The sequence below is a fragment of the Seriola dumerili genome, unplaced genomic scaffold, assembly GCF_002260705.1.
Source record: "Seriola dumerili isolate Sdu_G_001 unplaced genomic scaffold, Sdu_1.0 BDQW01000432.1, whole genome shotgun sequence".
NCBI lineage: Eukaryota > Metazoa > Chordata > Actinopteri > Carangiformes > Carangidae > Seriola > Seriola dumerili.
In genome coordinates this window covers 2457626-2474511 of record NW_019174687.1, presented here as the reverse complement: position 1 = coordinate 2474511, position 16886 = coordinate 2457626, and the positions used below count along the sequence as shown (strand labels likewise).

Here is a 16886-nt window from a genome sequence, read left to right as displayed (position 1 = left end):
AGCAACAAAACATGAAAATTAAACTTCCGTTTCGACCATGGAGCGCACGTCTTTGACCTTCAAAATAAAAACGCAAAACAGCTAGTGACAGAGAACTCTATTTTCAATAACCTTATTTGTAAGGAAGTAAAACCCATGCAGGAGATGAAAGTCAAAGAAGGCTAAGGGTGGAGAAATTGCAAACAAAAAGATAAGATATAAATATAAATAAATACAAAATATGACATTATCATCCAAATATATAGACCCAATACTCATTTAGTAACTGCAATATAGGATATCCAATGTAAGTCGAATAATAGTCGAATAGTCAGCACAATAATAATAATAATAATAATAATAATAATAAAGATATCAATAACTATGATGATGATTATTATTATTACCATTATCATTATTGTTGTTGTTATTATTATTATTATCATAACTTTATTTATATAGCATTTTTCAAAGTGCTTCACAGAAAAATGAAACTAGATAAAAGAGAAGCCGTAGTAGAAGTGATGACAATGAAATGAATAACAGCAAGTAAAAAGAGAAGAGCGGTATGAATAAAAGCACAATACACATTGATATTTTTATAAGAATTAAAAACATAAGTTTCCAATTGATAGATATGATTAAAGGGCTGTGTTATATCATCAGCATTTGTGGAGCAGCATTGTACAAAGGACTGTAGAGTGTGTGCTGTACCTCCTCTTTCATTCTCAAAAACAGTATGACTGCATCTGAGTTTGATTCCCGTGATTTTTACTCTTTAGCAAAATTAGCGACAGAAAACACATTGCATTTATTTGGACAATTGACAACAACGCTTTTATTCTGAAAAGACATGGCCGGAAGTGTCGTACTGTACTAGCATACGGGACGTGAGTGTGTTTGAGCGCGTCCATGCTGGTCCGGACACAGACGGGGTCAGCCGGTGTATGAAGGTGCTGGTGTCGCTGTGTGCAGCTGATGGTGAAGATGATGCTGGAGAGGAGCAGGGTGACAGTGGTGGCGGATCTGTTCTTCACCAGGAAACACACTGAGGATGAGGAGGAGGAAGAGGAGAGGATTCACTGTCTCTGCTCCAGAGCCTTCGTACAGTGAGCCTCTCTCATCTCTCTTATGTCCAGCATCACTCTCTGACACGGGCTGTGTGAAGCTGTGGAGTTGTTAGTCTTCTAATCATCTGTCTGTGTTGTCATCCTCTGTCCAGGGATCGAGAGCTGTATCGCTCTGATAACAGATTGCTGACCTTTGACCTGACAGACGCCTCAGTCCAAGGTATGTTATAGCATCTCATCATGATTAACATTAAAGGGAGGGTGAAATCAAACAAAGTTGAAACATGATTTTATTTTGAATAATACAATATTCGACGATTGGTCTGGAAAAGGAATTCATAGCTTTATTGATATATTTATTGACAATGTGTTTCCATCATTTGAGCAGGTGCAAAGGAAATACAACATACTTAGATTGCACTATTTTAAATGTCTACAGGTATGGGATTTTGTGAAGCAAAATAACCTGTTATATCCCAATTCCTCAAACCAATCTGCGATGGAATTGATACTTACACTGATACGAGATCCTCAGAAGAAAAGAGATATATCAAATATACAATTACAACCACTATGGACCTGTTGAAATCAGCCTGGCAGGATGATCTGGGTGGGGAGGTTGGCAGACAGCCGTCGCTCAAACTCATTTATTTTTTCAGTATTGGCCACCTTCAGTTTAAGATACAGAGAATACGTTGTTTCCATTGGTCAAAGCAAAAGCTGAGTAAGATCTTTCCAGAAATGAATAAATCTTTCCTGCATGTGAACATTGTGGGCTTTCACCTGCATCACTAGCTCATTCCTTCATGTATGTTTGGGGCGTGTGTGTGGACAGGGGTTCGTGTGTGCTGCATGTTGTAGGATGCTGCTATACTGGAACATAAAGACAATAAATATAGAAATAAAAGGAAGATTATTCTATTTGAAATATGTTTTCCCCTTAATTCACAGAATCAGATGATGAAGAGGAGGAGGAAGAGGAGGCTGAGGAGGGGTTGGATGAAGAGGCTCAGCTGATGGCCAGCATGGGTCTGCCTCTGGCCTTCATCAGCTCCTCTGCCCGGAGGAGAGCAGTAAGTCTGAGCACCGCGTCTCTGTGGTGTGATGATGTTTTCCCTTCCCCTCATGAAATTGTTAATCGAAGTGAAATATCCTGCTGCTGAATGAGCCTGTTTTTGGTCATGTGACAGCGGAGGAGGTCGAACAGGAAGCCTGACACGTACTCTGCAGAATCTGCTGAAGAGGAGGAGGAAGGAGAAGAAGAAGAGGTTGACATCAAAGGTAATCATTATTTACAGATACGCACAGAACAGGTTACTGAGTGAGTAAAGGTAGTTATTAACCTGTGCAGTGATCGTGTTCCCATTCATCCAACTGCGGTCTAAGCAAGTCTGGCTCAGCACCAGTCTGAGTCTCCTCCTGCCAGAGACCAATCAGGAGCATCAGTGAAATCACTGCTTAAAACTCACCTGAAACTCACCCAGTGATTTTAATTTTATTCATACGCGTCTATTATTATTTGTGATGTCATTTGACACTGCCCTGTCCTTTTTGACCCAGCTGACGAGAAGGAAGTGAGTGATCCACTGGAGGAAGGAGCAGCAGGGATCCAGGATGCTGGCTGGGAAAACTACTGGGGTAAGACATGATAATAACAATGAAGTGAAAACACCTGTACAGTGTATAACTGTGCACTCAACACAATGACATTTATAGTTTTCCCTCATGTTTCTGACATTGTTTCTTAGAGGTAATAATATAAATCTGAAGCTGAAATGACCCTGCAGCCTCATATGGAGAGCAGAGTAATGCATGAGGATTAATGCATGCACGAGGCTGAAGCCCCTTACACACCTCATTAACACCACTTTCCCAGTTCTGCCTCAGTGTACTGGGACAACACTGACACTTTTTTTCTCCAAGTGAGGAAACAGAGCTTTTTAGCTTTTTATTATTAGCGCTATTTTTGTTTTTCTTGCTGTCGTTGCTCAGGGAGATGCATCGCTGTCTCGTTTTTTAACAATGACAACAAAGATACTTGGCTTGACATCACTAAAGCATGTGTTGTGCAGGTGCCAATAAAAACAAATGGAGAGTGGTCACCGGGATTTAAGGTGTATTGATTGATTGACGACGTCAACTCATGCATTGAGTAACAAAACATTCCACCTTAAAAGTTCTCGGTAGCCCCTGAGCAGCACAGTGAATTAAATGCTTTTTTTTTCTACCTAATTATCATCAACTAGTAAAGATGAGGAGGCAGAAATCCTCCTTTCATCCATCACTCACTCTTCTGACGTTTCTTTATCTGCCTTTATTAGAGGTTAGCTCTGATACATTTGTATTTTTTTTCCAACCCAGTTTAGATGTAACCACGCCCACTTCCATACTGGTTAGGGATCAAGCAGTCAGTTAGAAAGGAGACGCTCTCTTTTAATCATTTCCTGTAACTGTGTCACATGGTTTCTCCAGCTCCCACCTGATCACAGATTATCATTCTTTCACCCCACAGTCACCAGAATAAATGTTGGATCAGTTTTTCACAGGCCACAGATCTTCAGAACATTCTGACATTAAAAAGTCGTTTTTCAGACAGATCAGGAGGACATGAACTTTATTAGAGACCTGTCTCGGTCTCAGCAGCACAGATCTCTGGTCTCACTGCTGCAGAAGTGTAGAGGGACCTAAACGTACAAGCATGAATTAAACATAACAGAAATAAAACTTGTAGTTTTTGTGTGTAATAATACTACTACTGTTATTATTACTGAAGTGTTTTTGGAGGGAAAACAGAGAGTATCAGACTGATATGATCTTGTTTCAGGTTGATCAGATATAAACTAGCAGATAAAAACAAGCAGCAACATCAGGCGTAAATTCAAACTGTATCTAGTGTTGTATTGTTGTTATGTTCTGACATGAACAAGCAATCGTGACCACGCCCACTCGTCTGAACTGGGTTGGACGACACCGTCACAGGCTTCTGTCGTAATCAGAGAATTCAGTAATGACCCATGGATTGTGGATCGAACCCAGCTGGTCACAAGGTGCACTCGGTTGTGTTGTGCACTATATGTATGGAACATGACACCAGGTGGTTGTACATGGGATTAAAAGCGGTCAGGACCTCAAATATTGAATATTGCCTCTCCATCTTCCTCCACCTGAAGCTCAGCAGGGTGAAGCTCTGCTGTGGAGCAGCTGGCTGGAGAAACATCCAGAGACGGAGCTGCCGTCTGCGGGAGATCCGGGAGCGGTGAGCGCTCCCTGGGACAACTCGGAAACGAAGGCTCTGTGGGACAAACATGCTGCAGACACCTACTACTACTACTGGGAGCAGTATTCATACTGGGCAGCGCAGGGCTGGACCGCTGACCAGTCTGAGCGTACTGGGAACACAGGTGGAGAAGCAGCGGCAGAGGTGATGGACAGAGGCGCAGGGACGCACTCGGACGAATGGAAAGATGGACGGACTGGAGAAGAGGAGGTGAAGGTTCTTCCTGATCTGTTTGGACAGAAGTGCACGTTAGAGTCAGGAGGCGTGTGTGTGACGGACTCAGAGACTCACAGAGAGCGGGTGGAGGCAGAGCTCTGTGATGATCCCTCTGACGGTGGAGACGACCGCAAAAGACCTGCTGCCTCTTCACAGCAGGACACAGCCACACATACAGGTAATAACTGTGTGTGTGTGTGTGTGTGTGTGTGTGTGTGTGTGTGTGTGTGTGTGTGTGTGTCATCCACTGTTTACTCTGCTGTATTATTACACTGCTTTTGATGTTTTAACACAACATTTTCTGAAAATCTCCGATATGATAAATGGCAAGAGTAAGAGCTCAAACCTTTTGATTATTACCTTATAAGGGAAACTTCAGTTCAGAATTAGATTCTTGATTATGAAGGAAGCAGATATCTCACGTACTGGCTGTGTCCCAGTTCAGGGCACGAGGGCGTGGCCCTTCGTAGCCGTCGCTGACAGTGAAGGCTGAACTGAAATAGGACGGTCTAGTCTACGGAGAAAAATTCTCCGTAGACTAGACCGTCCTATTTCAGTGTCGCCAGCTGTGCCCGCAAAATGCGGCTCGTGACGCCTAGCAACCTTGACAACGCGCAGCTTGAGGTTTTAAGGCCCTCAGTTTGAACAGCTGTACCGTTAGCTGTTGAACTGAGCTGAAGCCCCATACTTACATATAACAGTGGATGTTTTCACTTTTCATCCAACACACCTGCCAATAAGACTTCCTGTTGTGCCAGAACTTTGCCAAAACTGTTCATGCTAAACTGAAAAAAGAATGGCATATATTAACCCTAACTGAAACATCCATAAAATGAACCTAAATGAAATAGAGATCTGCCAATGAAAAGAGAGAAGAGTCACTGGTTTCTATCTAAATGTAAAATGTGTCAGGTTTGACCCATGTTTTAATGTAATCTTCAGCTATATCTACATGAGACAAGTTTGTGAGATAATAGAAAAACAGTTGAAATACAGTAAGTCAGGAAACTTTAAAAATATAGACATTAAAAGTATATATTTGGGGCGTTGCGTAGCGCAGTGGGTTACGCAGGCGTAGAGGCTACAGTCCTCGCTGCAGCTGGCCCCCGGTTCAACTCCCGCATCGGACGGCCCTTTCCTGCGTGTCATTCCCCCTCTCTCTGCCTCTCTACTGTCCTGTCCATTAAAGGCACAAAAAGCCCAAAAAAATATATATAAAATTTAAAAAAAAAAAGTATATATTTAATGGTGGTTGCTAAGTTTGCATCCTCAGAAATAGAAACTGTAGGCCCAGGTTTAAACAGTTGTAGTGCAGTAACTGTTTAATCAGAAACATCATAATCAGCCTGAAATTGAATGAAACGACAGCTACTGATCAACCTGTAGATACATGTCCAAACAGCTGTGTGTGTGTGTCCAGGTGACCAGGTGACCAGGTGTGGTCTGACCCACGAGCACTGAGTCGTAGTGGCCACTGACTGTCAGGCTGAAACGGTTCTAATAGTCCAGGTTGAGGTCTTTGATCCTCATAAAAGTCTGAAATTAAAATAAAGGAAAATAAGATCTTAAATGTCTTATATTCACCATAAATGTGTTGTAGGTATTGCATTTGCAGATAGTGTGTTTAAGACTGGTAGAAAAAACAAAGCCAATAATGATAAATAAAAATACATAATTATGCTGTTGTCGATTTGTTAACAGACACAAATTTGTTTTTAAGATACGGTCATTCCGACACACTACAGGACACTAACATAATAGTTTGGCATAAAACCACAGTCTACAGGTCCACAGGCAGATGAATGGATCATTTTTAGTGAGAAAAGAAAAAGAAATTGTGCACAGGGATTTTAAAAAGTCTGTACTACAAAACACTAAAAGCATTTTGTTTTCCCTCTGATTGTCTAAAAATGAATATGAAATTCTGTAGTAGGATGAAAATGTTTTGCATCTTTCATTGTTGAGTATTTTTGTCAAGTATGTGCGGTTGAACTTCCACGACGAGCGTGCACTGAACTTTCCACTCTATTTTAAAACATTGATTACAGAATAAAAACAAAAGTCTGAGTAAAAGAAATCATTTTGACATTGTTCGGATCTTAATTTTCATTCATTGAGGTCTTTAAAAGGTCTTAAAAAGCACTGATTCACATTTTTTAAAATGGTGCAGGAACCCTGTATTCACAGGCAAAATCACATCTGTGTTGAGCCATTAATGTAGTAAATTTATTTCAGACTTAACATCACATATCATGGTGGTAATAATTGTGTTAGAATCATGCAGATCAATTTAATGTGTCTTTGCGTGTTGTGTTTTTCACTCAGATTCCCAGCATGCTCCTGACAGCTCTAACCGACAGTGCGGCTCAACAAGTAACATGTCAAACAGAGGTGACGATGATGATGATGATGATGATGATGACAAACCTCCAGGAGGACGACGTGCTAAAATGAAACGCAGGTGAGTTTCTGCCGCACAAAACTGCTGCTACATAAAGTCAGGAGGAGGAGGAGTATAAAAACACTCAGCGTGCTGTTGTTTGTATGTCTGTCCATCGTTGCTGCTTATCGCACACTGTGCGGAAATAAAAAGATGTTGAGGGAAAAATAAAAGTGTGACGCACAAATGTTTGTGTGGAGCTGTTGAGCTGCATTTCCTCACACGGAGAGGTGTTTTCTGTTAAATATCCTTCCTTCAGTGACATGAATGGGGTGGACAAGCAGCAGGTGTCCATAGACTTAATGCAGCAGTGGTTTTGTGTTGGTATATGTAACAGGGTTCAGTCTGCGCCCGAGTCTGCAGTTTACAAAACCCTGTTCAATCTCTTTTTCAACATAACAGTCTGTCTCTGCGTTGTGTAGAAGATCATGTTGAAGTAACAGCTGACTGCTCGACTCCCAACAAAGAGACACAGACTTCTTTGTTTTTCTCGAGGATCTGAGGGATAAAAAAGTCTCAATAAAACTATTCAATGTAAAGGAAAACCATAATCAAAGGAAACTTAAACACTAATGAGTGAACTGTAAATATATGAATCATATGGCCAACAGTCTGACTCTAATCAGGATCAAAAATCTATTGTAAATCATATAAAGACACAATTAATACACATAGATAATCATTCTGTAAGTCAATATGATTTCTTTCTCTCTGATAGGATTTACATGAATATATGAATATTTACAGATCTTCATTTACAGTCACACACTCACCTGGAGGATTCAAGCCCAGTCTGACTTGTTCCCTGGGTAATGGACTTTATATAGTTGTATCGTTACCTTGGTAACCTAGCACTAAATATGAAATATAAAATAACAAATATAACAACGACACATCATGTACGCTTTAAAACGAACAAATGAAAATAAAATTACTGACAAAATTTAATTCTGTATTATAAGATTTTGCTATTGGATATAGTGACAATCTAAAGCTCACATTATGTTTTTAATGCAACATGCTAGAGACACACGTTACACATATCAGTTATCAGTAGCGTTGTTCCGATACCGATACCAATAATCTGTATCAGTATCCACCCTGAAAGAAACCGTATCTGTCGACCTCCTGTCTGACACTGTGTAAAAATCTGGTTACCATAGTTACCAGATTATACTTGAAACTACGTAGCAAACATATCTCTGGAGAACAAAAAAAAAATTGAAATTCTGTGAGCTTTAAAATAATCTTGGCTCAGTGGTCCTGATGAGAGTTCCTTCAGTGAGTGAGTCTCTGTAACCGACGTCTCACAGGAAACAGGAAAAATAAACATCTGTAAGAAAATGTCACGTTTGTCCCGCGGGCCGAACGTGTAGAGGAGATGTAGATCGTATTTCAATCTTTGTGTTGGTCGTGCAGTCATGAGCTGGATGTGGAGGAGAGCCCACAGCTGACACCTGAGGAGGCCTGGACTAAACTGGGACTCAAACGCAACCCGGACCCCCGGTGAGTCTCACACGACGATCATCACACACAGCTCTCAGCATCACACAACCCCACCCGCATCCTTCAGGTGAAGCAGGCCTCTACACAGCAGTTTAATAAACCGAACATTAGAACCATGAAGGAAGGATTTATTACAGCTGACACGTGTCTGCCTCTCTCCACAAAACTTGATTAAACTGTTGAGTAAATGAACACGTCCTCAGGTTTCCTCCAGCGCCAGACTCACACTGAACTTCACTTCACTTCTCCAGCTCTTAAAGCAGGTTTTTCCATATTTCGGGATTTGGACTGAAATCATTTTTCCAAAATCAAAATGTAGATGTTTGCTCAAAAACATGAAGGGCATTATTTTCATATGAGCCATTGTGAGCGTGTGTGTGTGTCTCTGGATGAGCTTTGTGTGTGTGTCTCAGGTTCAGCAGCGTGGTGAGCTTTAAGGGCGGCGCTGGTCAGAAGCGTCAGAGGCAGTGGTGGACTAAGAGGGCAGTCGGCAAACACACCAGGTTCTCCGAGACAGGAAGTGACATCACGCAGCCACAGATCAGCTCCTCCCTCCACAAGGTACCACCTGTAACTGATGGAAAGTTTACTCTGTCTGTAGGACTGAGGACAGAGGACGGACATGACATGAATCAATCTTTTCATTGAGATGTTCTGTACATTCTTGATGTTCTTTATGTTTTTTATGTTTACACACACCAAACAACATTAAATGTAATAAATAAAACAATAAAAAAAAGAGGGGCAGAGAGACCTACTTCTGCTTCTTGGATACAAATTCGTGTTGGAAGTAAATGAGAAATGGCTGTTAGACTTTTGAGTACTTCTTCACTGAGCCTCTTGTAGCATATTTCAGTTTTTCTAGCTTCAGATATGCCATAACACTCTCTACCCGTTGGGAATGTGCTGGAGGTTTGTTAGACTTCCACTGTGACAATATTGGCCTCCCTGCCATTAGTGAGGGAAAGGTAAGTGCATCAACCTGAGCATGTGACAGTGAAGCTTCCTGTAGGTGCTACCCCAAACATTGCAATTGCTGGATCTGGTTATACTTCTTTCTGACAGACCCATGAAAAGGTCTCAAAAATAGCCGCCCAAGAATGGAGCCAGCGTCGGGCCAGTCCAGGACACGTGATAAAGGGAGCAAGAAGGTGTCTGTTCCTGGGAACGTCCTGGCAAGTCTGCTTTTAGAGAGATGGAGTCTGTATTATTTTAAATCGTAGTAACTCCACGTTTGGAACTGTTCAATCGCAGACTGAAACGAACATCCTCTGAGAATTTAGCTCCAAAGTCTTTACAGCTCCTAGAGACGATTCAAAGCAGGGGATGCTACCCTTTGAATGGCGTAGTACTATTTTGATATCAGACCAGGTTCAGGAGGATCCCACTTATCATGACATGTAGATGAAAAGTGTGGCAGCTGGGAAGAGATGAAACCTCCCTCATGGTTGATCAGATCTGTGACAGAAAATGAAAGTAGTAGGGCGGACTGTAGATTTATTGTTATGAATTTGCATAGAAGACTGATTAAACTGAGACTACGTTTACTTCACAGGTCCAGAGCTTCCTGAAAAAGAACCAGATAGAGACACAGATGAGTCAGTGTAACCAGATGGGACGAGGAAGTACGCAGGAACCTGAGCACCTGGGAAAAGAGACGGGAGAAGAGGAGAGGAGGAGGAAGAAGGAGATGAAGAGTGCTGAGGAAGAAGAGATTTCTAATTCTCTGTGTAGTTCAGATGCAGACAGGAGGAAGGACCCTCAGCCCAACACCGAGAGGGAGGAGGAGGAGGAGGAGGAGGAGCAGGAGCAGCCTGGTAGACAGTTACCGTGTATAGAAATCCCCGACTTCCTGGTGTGTGATGCACCTGAACACAACAGTGGTGAGCACAGGATTTATCAGATGATCAGATCATATGTGTTTTTAGACACATAAGAGAATCCTGGGACAACTGGTGCAGTCTAATGATGTGCGTGTGTGTGTGTCTGTGTGTGTGTGTGTGTGTGTGTGTGTGTGTGTGTGTGTGCGCGTGCGTGCAGAGCTGAGTGTGAAAGATGGAAAGAAGTCGAAGAAGAAGAAGAAGTATAGAAAGCGAGGGAGGAAGCAGCAGGTCCCAGAGGAGATGGCAGCTGAACCGGAGCTGGCTAAATACTGGGCTCAGCGCTACAGACTCTTCTCTCGCTTCGATGAGGGGATCAGGCTGGACCGAGGTCAGTCTGCACTCTGCATGTGCAAGTGGAGAGAGACACAGAGTTCGCTTCACTGTCGTCAGCAGCACATCGAACACATCTCTGTGAATGACCGGGCTGTTTAAAGCCAGTCGCTGCGTTACTGTTTTGGACTGTGGAGGCTGCTGAGTTAATGAAGTTAACACAAGTCTTTACTAGTTTCAAACCAACATGATTTTCCCGCTCAGTGCCCACGTTGTTTAAATAGCAGATACGCTTGTGTCCATGTGGGCACCCATGGTGTGTTGGTCTTAAAGTGAGGTGTGGTCATGAGCATTGTGGTGCTTTGACATCATGAGGCTGCAGAAAGTGATTGACCAATAAAAACCTGGGGCTGGTTGCACAAAACACCTTACACTTAAGGTCTAATTTCTCCTTAGCTGAGGGAGTTACTTGTGTTGCACAGAATCTCCTTAAAAGGTTTCCTTAGTTAAGGAAAAAAGTGAAGTAATTTACAGCAGTAAAAGACATTTTACAGCATTAAAATTCTACTGTTTCCATGGAGGCCGTTTGTTGGCCGTTATTGATACCTGTTATCACTTTTGGGAAGTGTGCTGTTATCTCATCCTCCTGTTGTTGTGATGGGAACTTTTTTTTCTGGTTTTCCTCATTTATCACCATAAACTCAGTCATGTTGCAGTTAAGACAGAGTCAGAACCACTTTTAGTTTTTTTTCCTTAGTTTGGTCGCTAAGGCCTTTTGTGCAACAGTTTAACTGACTTTAAGTGATTCCTTAAGTATAAGACCAAGATAAAGAGAAAACCTTAAATACTTAAGTGAACATTTTTAAGGAAACCCCGCCCACCACCTGCTGTCTCCAGGTGGACAGGTGAAAGTGCAGAGGGTATGAAGATGGTTAGAGGAGGAAACATCAGAGAGACTCAGCCACATGTTTGAGCCTCAGTCAGACCCAGACTCAGAGGAGGAGTCTGTTGAGACCAGAACCAGAGACTAGCAGACGGATCAGAACGGTTAGCGGAGTTAGCATCTTTTATTTGTTTGTGTTGTTTGCTAGTTTGTAACTGGTAGTGGCTGACACAGTGTTAGTGGTTGTGCTAACGCTAACTCCCTCTCTGTTCTAACAAGGTTTCAGGTTTATTTAGCCCCGCCCCCCATCCCCACAATTTGACAGGATTGGTTCCTTAGATTTGTGACGTATGAAACCCTGGCTGTCTGACTCTGTATTTATGAGACTGTCATTGGTTCACTGCAGTTCAAGGTGGAAACACTCAGTCATGGTGTTGATGATTATTTCACTCATGTGCTGTGTCTTGTGTTATATAAAAGCATCATATGGACATAAATTGATTTTCATCAGAGGGGTCTTTAAGGGTGTTATTGTTTTAAGGAAATCTTAACTTGGACTTTAAGGAAAATCTTACCTTGAGGTGTTTTGTGCAACTGGCCCCAGATCTGTAGTCAGTGTCACAATATTTCACTGTTATTTTAAGGATCCATTATCAAGAGAGTATGCTCTAGGTGGGTGCACAACACGTGTACACGTTACACACAAGCAGAGTGTGAGCATTCTGTGGCGCACAGTATATTGTGTGTTGGACAGAAATGAGGCTCTTCAGAGAAGCTTCTTTCTCACTACCTGGTAAAATCCTCCAGGTTTCCCATTCATCACCTGGACTACATTTATTTACAGTTTCATAACGAACCAAACATTTATTCACACTTCATCTCCACATCACTGACGTTGTATTGTGTGTGTGTAGAGGGCTGGTTCTCTGTGACTCCGGAGAGGATCGCTGAGCACATTGCCCTCAGGGTGGAGCACAGCTTCTGTGGCTGTCAGCTGGTCATAGACGCCTTCTGTGGGGTGGGAGGAAACGCCATCCAGTTCGCCCTCACTGGGAAGAGAGGTGAGCCAAATGTGTGTGTGTGTGTGTGTGTGTGTGTGTGTGTGTGTGTGTGTGTGTGAATATCATTAATAAAACCATTGTTTCACCAGTGTCAGTTTGTCTGGTGCTGATATAGAGTTAGTTTTATAACGTAGACAGAACTGGACTTAGGGTTTGAGTTCAGGACTACCTTTACTGAATGGTGAACCAGATAGATCAGATTTTTCAATCAATTTTTGGATTAGCTGAGAGTTAGGGGCGGAGTCAGACACTGCCAAGATGGCGATGGTAGAGCAGCTCACTCTGAGCTTTAAAACCGCTCTTCAGAAACCTGTGGGTGACGTCACAGAGGCTACATCTTATGCTTTACAAATGAGGACTGACAGATACAGGTGGTCAGTGCTGTGTCACAGGTAGGGAAACAGTCCTCATTCAGAATTAACTGTAATTTTCTTATTTTTCTCTTAAGTAATCAGAAAAAATGTTTTAAAATGTTCCTAAAATTACAAAAAAGACGAGAAGATACATATAACTGAGGTATTTGACATTAATGTAGACATAATGTGACCAAACAGGAGCATGTTTAAAGAAAACGGAGCAGGGCCCAGAATGCTCCCTTGAGGAAATCCATAATTAATGTCACAATAGCTCAGACTAAGAAAAACCATTCAGGCCTCTGAACTGCCCCAGGTTTCCACCCTGACTGTCCAGCGAGTCCTGACAGGGTTCTGGACGTTTCCCAGTGCCTGCGCAGGTATCACAGCTCGGTGTTTCTCTTGTTGTCTGTCGAACCCTCAGTTCTGGCTGTCGACATCGACCCGGTGCGGCTGGACTTGGCGCGGCACAACGCCGCAGTTTACGGCGTGGCCGATCAGATTGAATTCCTGCAGGGAGACTTCCTGCAGCTGGCGTCCCGTCTGCGTGGTGATGTGGTCTTCCTGTCACCGCCATGGGGAGGACCGGACTACCTGACCGCTGAGGTGTTTGACATCAGGACCATGATGGAGCCTGATGGATATCCTTTGATGTGGGAGCAGGGGTTAGGTTGGGGTTAGGGGTACAGTCACAGTGTGTCCTCTGTGACTCGAAAACATTTCTAAAGATCACTAATCAATACATGATATTTAGTTTATTCGAACATTAACATTACCCTGGTGTGGTTAGAGGTGAAACAGACAGGGCTATCTATCTGTAGTAGTGTCTGTATCTGTAGTGTTGTCAAAGCTGAATAGAACATAAGAGTGTCTACTCTCTGCTTGTTTTTGTAAATTAGACTGTTATTATAAAACTTTGGTTTTCATCCTTAACAGTTTCCACATTTGAGATTTTCCGTCTGGCCAAACTGATATCAGACAACATCGTGTACTTCCTGCCTCGCAATGCTGACATGGATCAGGTCTGTATGTTCACTGTGTGTGTGTGTGTGTGTGTGTGTGTGTGTGTTGGTGTGTGAGGGGTGGACATGACATCAGTTCATTATCATTCACTCTGTGATATCTGCCAGGTAACAGAGCACACGATGAAGAATGTTTTAAAATAGACTAGTGTTACACTGCAGTCCATAAAACAGTCTGAATGTGACGTGGGAGCAGGTACACTGAGGCCCACACAGGTGCAGACATCTGGGCAGTTCAGGTTCTCTGACATTATTATTTTATCAAATCTGGTGTGGCAGTGTTTTTATCTAATTCAATCAATTTATTGGTGGCAAAAAAATATGTTATAAGAACATCTAATATAAGATTTTCAAGGTTTGGTTCGATGAATCTGAAGCTAACACACTATACAGGTACAAACGTTGTACTGCTGACATACTGGAGGATTTACCACATTCATTAGCTGCTAACAGAAACTGCTAGAGCAGCACCAGCTGACAGGTTTGCAGTGAATCTGGAGCAGACTGAGAATGTGTGAACCAAATACGGGGTCATGTTTTGGTGAGATGTAGTGTTCTTAGAGAAATGACACCAAACAAAAAAAAAAAGATGTGTCCCAGTTCAGAGGCCCCAATCCTTCAGAGGATGTGGTCTACAAAGGTGTGGCCCCGCTTAGCCGACGTAGATCGTGAAGCCCAAACTGAAATGAGATGGTCTGGTCTACGGAGGATTTTTGCTTTACTTCACCAGCTGTGGCAGGCTTTACCGCTGCGTCGAAAAGCACCTCTCCTGTTGTTTGATCCATGTAACTTTTTTACAGAAACTTTACAGAGGTTTTCTTCTGGAACTTTGTGATGTCACAACAAAGCAGTCACCAATCAGAAGAGAGGAGGCTCTGAGCCTCTCTTCTGATTGGCTCACTGACCTGTTGTTACTAGAGCTCCAGAGAGAAGCCTGAGAGAGGAGATGTGAAACTGAATTGAGATGGGTTTTGGTTCTCAACACTTCAAATAAAACACAGGAGAAGAGGAAAATATGGAGCGTTAACATTATTGACCACCACCTGTAACTGATTCCCCCCCTGTCTCTCCACAGGTGGCCTCTCTGGCTGGTCCAGGAGGGAAGGTGGAGGTAGAGCAGAACCTCCTCAACAACAAGCTGAAGACAGTCACAGCTTACTTTGGCAGCTTGATAAATTCAGACAGTTAATGACCCTGAGAGGTGTGGACCACCAAACAGAGAATGGAACTAAATCGAATCTATTACTCTCTTTCTACTCAGACCCATCATCTTTTATTCACTCCAGGGATCCATTCAAGCACTAAGAAGCAGTTTGACTTTCTTTTTGTAATTTAAATAATGTCAGACTGAATCAGATGATCAGAGGTTACAGTGTCTGAGCAGCCTCCATGTCTGAGTTTGTGCAGTTTATGAATCCCTCAGATTAAATTAACACTTGTGTTTTACAACAATTCATATTTTATCCTTTTTTATTGTACATTAGAACCAATAAATGTTTTTTTCAAAAAAGTGTTTGTGCTCATCGTCATTGTTATAAGAAAACATGTCTGGTTTCATTTTCAGGATCAGGATCAGGATTAGGTTTATCTGGTTAACCTGAACAACAACAGAAGCATTGAATTACATGATGAGAAGACACCTTAAAAATACTATATGGCTTCATGTTGCAGTTATACTCAGAGGCACAGTCAGGAGAGGCAAACCAGACATATGCTTTGGGCCCCCAAGGGAAAAAGGGCCCCTGATGGCCCCTCATATTGACACATTTTGCAATGACACCCCCCTAAATGGAGCCCCTGATGATGTGAGCTGTAGCTAGAGTCTACCCATGGCCTGCACGTGAGTCGTTCAAGGGACATCTGTAAATTGTAGCGTCTACCGATAGTCTGCGTGTGAGGCGTGTAGGGACCATCTGTAAATTGTAGCATTGTAGTCTGCATGTCAGTCTGGATTGTGATGAGATTAAATTAACTGAATGGGTCAAATGCAGTTACATACAGCAGAATATTTGATAAAACTTTGATTTGCAAAGGTAACATCTTACACAGTAATAACTTTGGGACATAAAGCAAGTGATTTCATTTGTTAAAAAAACAAAACAATTAAATAATTCCCATTGTGATGCAGTCAGCACCATGGACCATCTCTGATGTACCGTCATACACATGACAGTGACTTATAGACAGGAATTCAAAACAGCACATTGATTTAGGAATTAAGGGTACAACTGGTGTCTGGGTGCTGCTGCAGAATCCTGGTTCTAGTACTTTTCAGAAAGGAGGGAAAAAGAAAAGAGGAAGTTAAAGAGATGGTTAGCAGGGTGAGACACTCGCTCCAGGCCTGTGATTTTTGATTCAGTATGTTTCCTGTCTAGTGCTGAGGTGTTTCCACACCACACAAGTGAGGATGTCCAGCACCATCACACCTTCCCATGATATGGAAAGATTTTTCAGCTGTCTTAAAAAGAAAATTCTTTGTAGTGTTGACTTCCCACTTTAAAGAAGAGGAGTTCTCCACCTGTTGAGCTTCCTGATAATGTATGAAGAAAGGTCGATAGCTGCTGTGTCTAATGGAAATCCACTTTTTCTTTTTTTGGCTGCTCCACCAGGGATGAAACCTTGTTTCTTTTAGCTGTGTCATTACTTCCACCAAGGAGGTTATGTTTTCACGTCTGTCTGTCGGTTTGTCAGCAGGATTACACAAACAATACTGGACTGATTTGTACTAAACCTGGTGGAGGGATGGATCATGGTCCAGGGAACAACCCATTACATTTTGGTGCAGATCCAGAATTTTAACATTGAGATAGAACATTTTTCACACATTCATCAGTTTCTCAGGAAATAAAGTTAAAAAATGTGACAAATTAATGGTCTTTGAGTTTGTACAATTTGGTGCAGATCTGGAGCCAGATAATAATGTGGA

General features: G+C 42.3%; 1 protein-coding gene across 1 annotated transcript; it reads left to right on the top strand.

Moving 5' to 3' along the window:
* The first annotated feature begins 881 nt into the window (after window positions 1-881).
* tgs1 (trimethylguanosine synthase 1) lies at window positions 882-15440 on the top strand. The gene is made up of 15 exons (XM_022761844.1): window positions 882-1088; window positions 1202-1269; window positions 2001-2122; window positions 2240-2330; window positions 2610-2687; window positions 4220-4720; window positions 6868-7003; window positions 8402-8488; window positions 8902-9049; window positions 10044-10371; window positions 10529-10699; window positions 12439-12585; window positions 13363-13579; window positions 13882-13960; window positions 15036-15440. The coding sequence occupies exons 1-15, from the start codon at window positions 958-960 to the stop codon at window positions 15147-15149; spliced, it is 2418 nt and encodes an 805-aa protein (XP_022617565.1). The 5' UTR covers window positions 882-957; the 3' UTR covers window positions 15150-15440.
* The last annotated feature ends 1446 nt before the right edge of the window (window positions 15441-16886 follow it).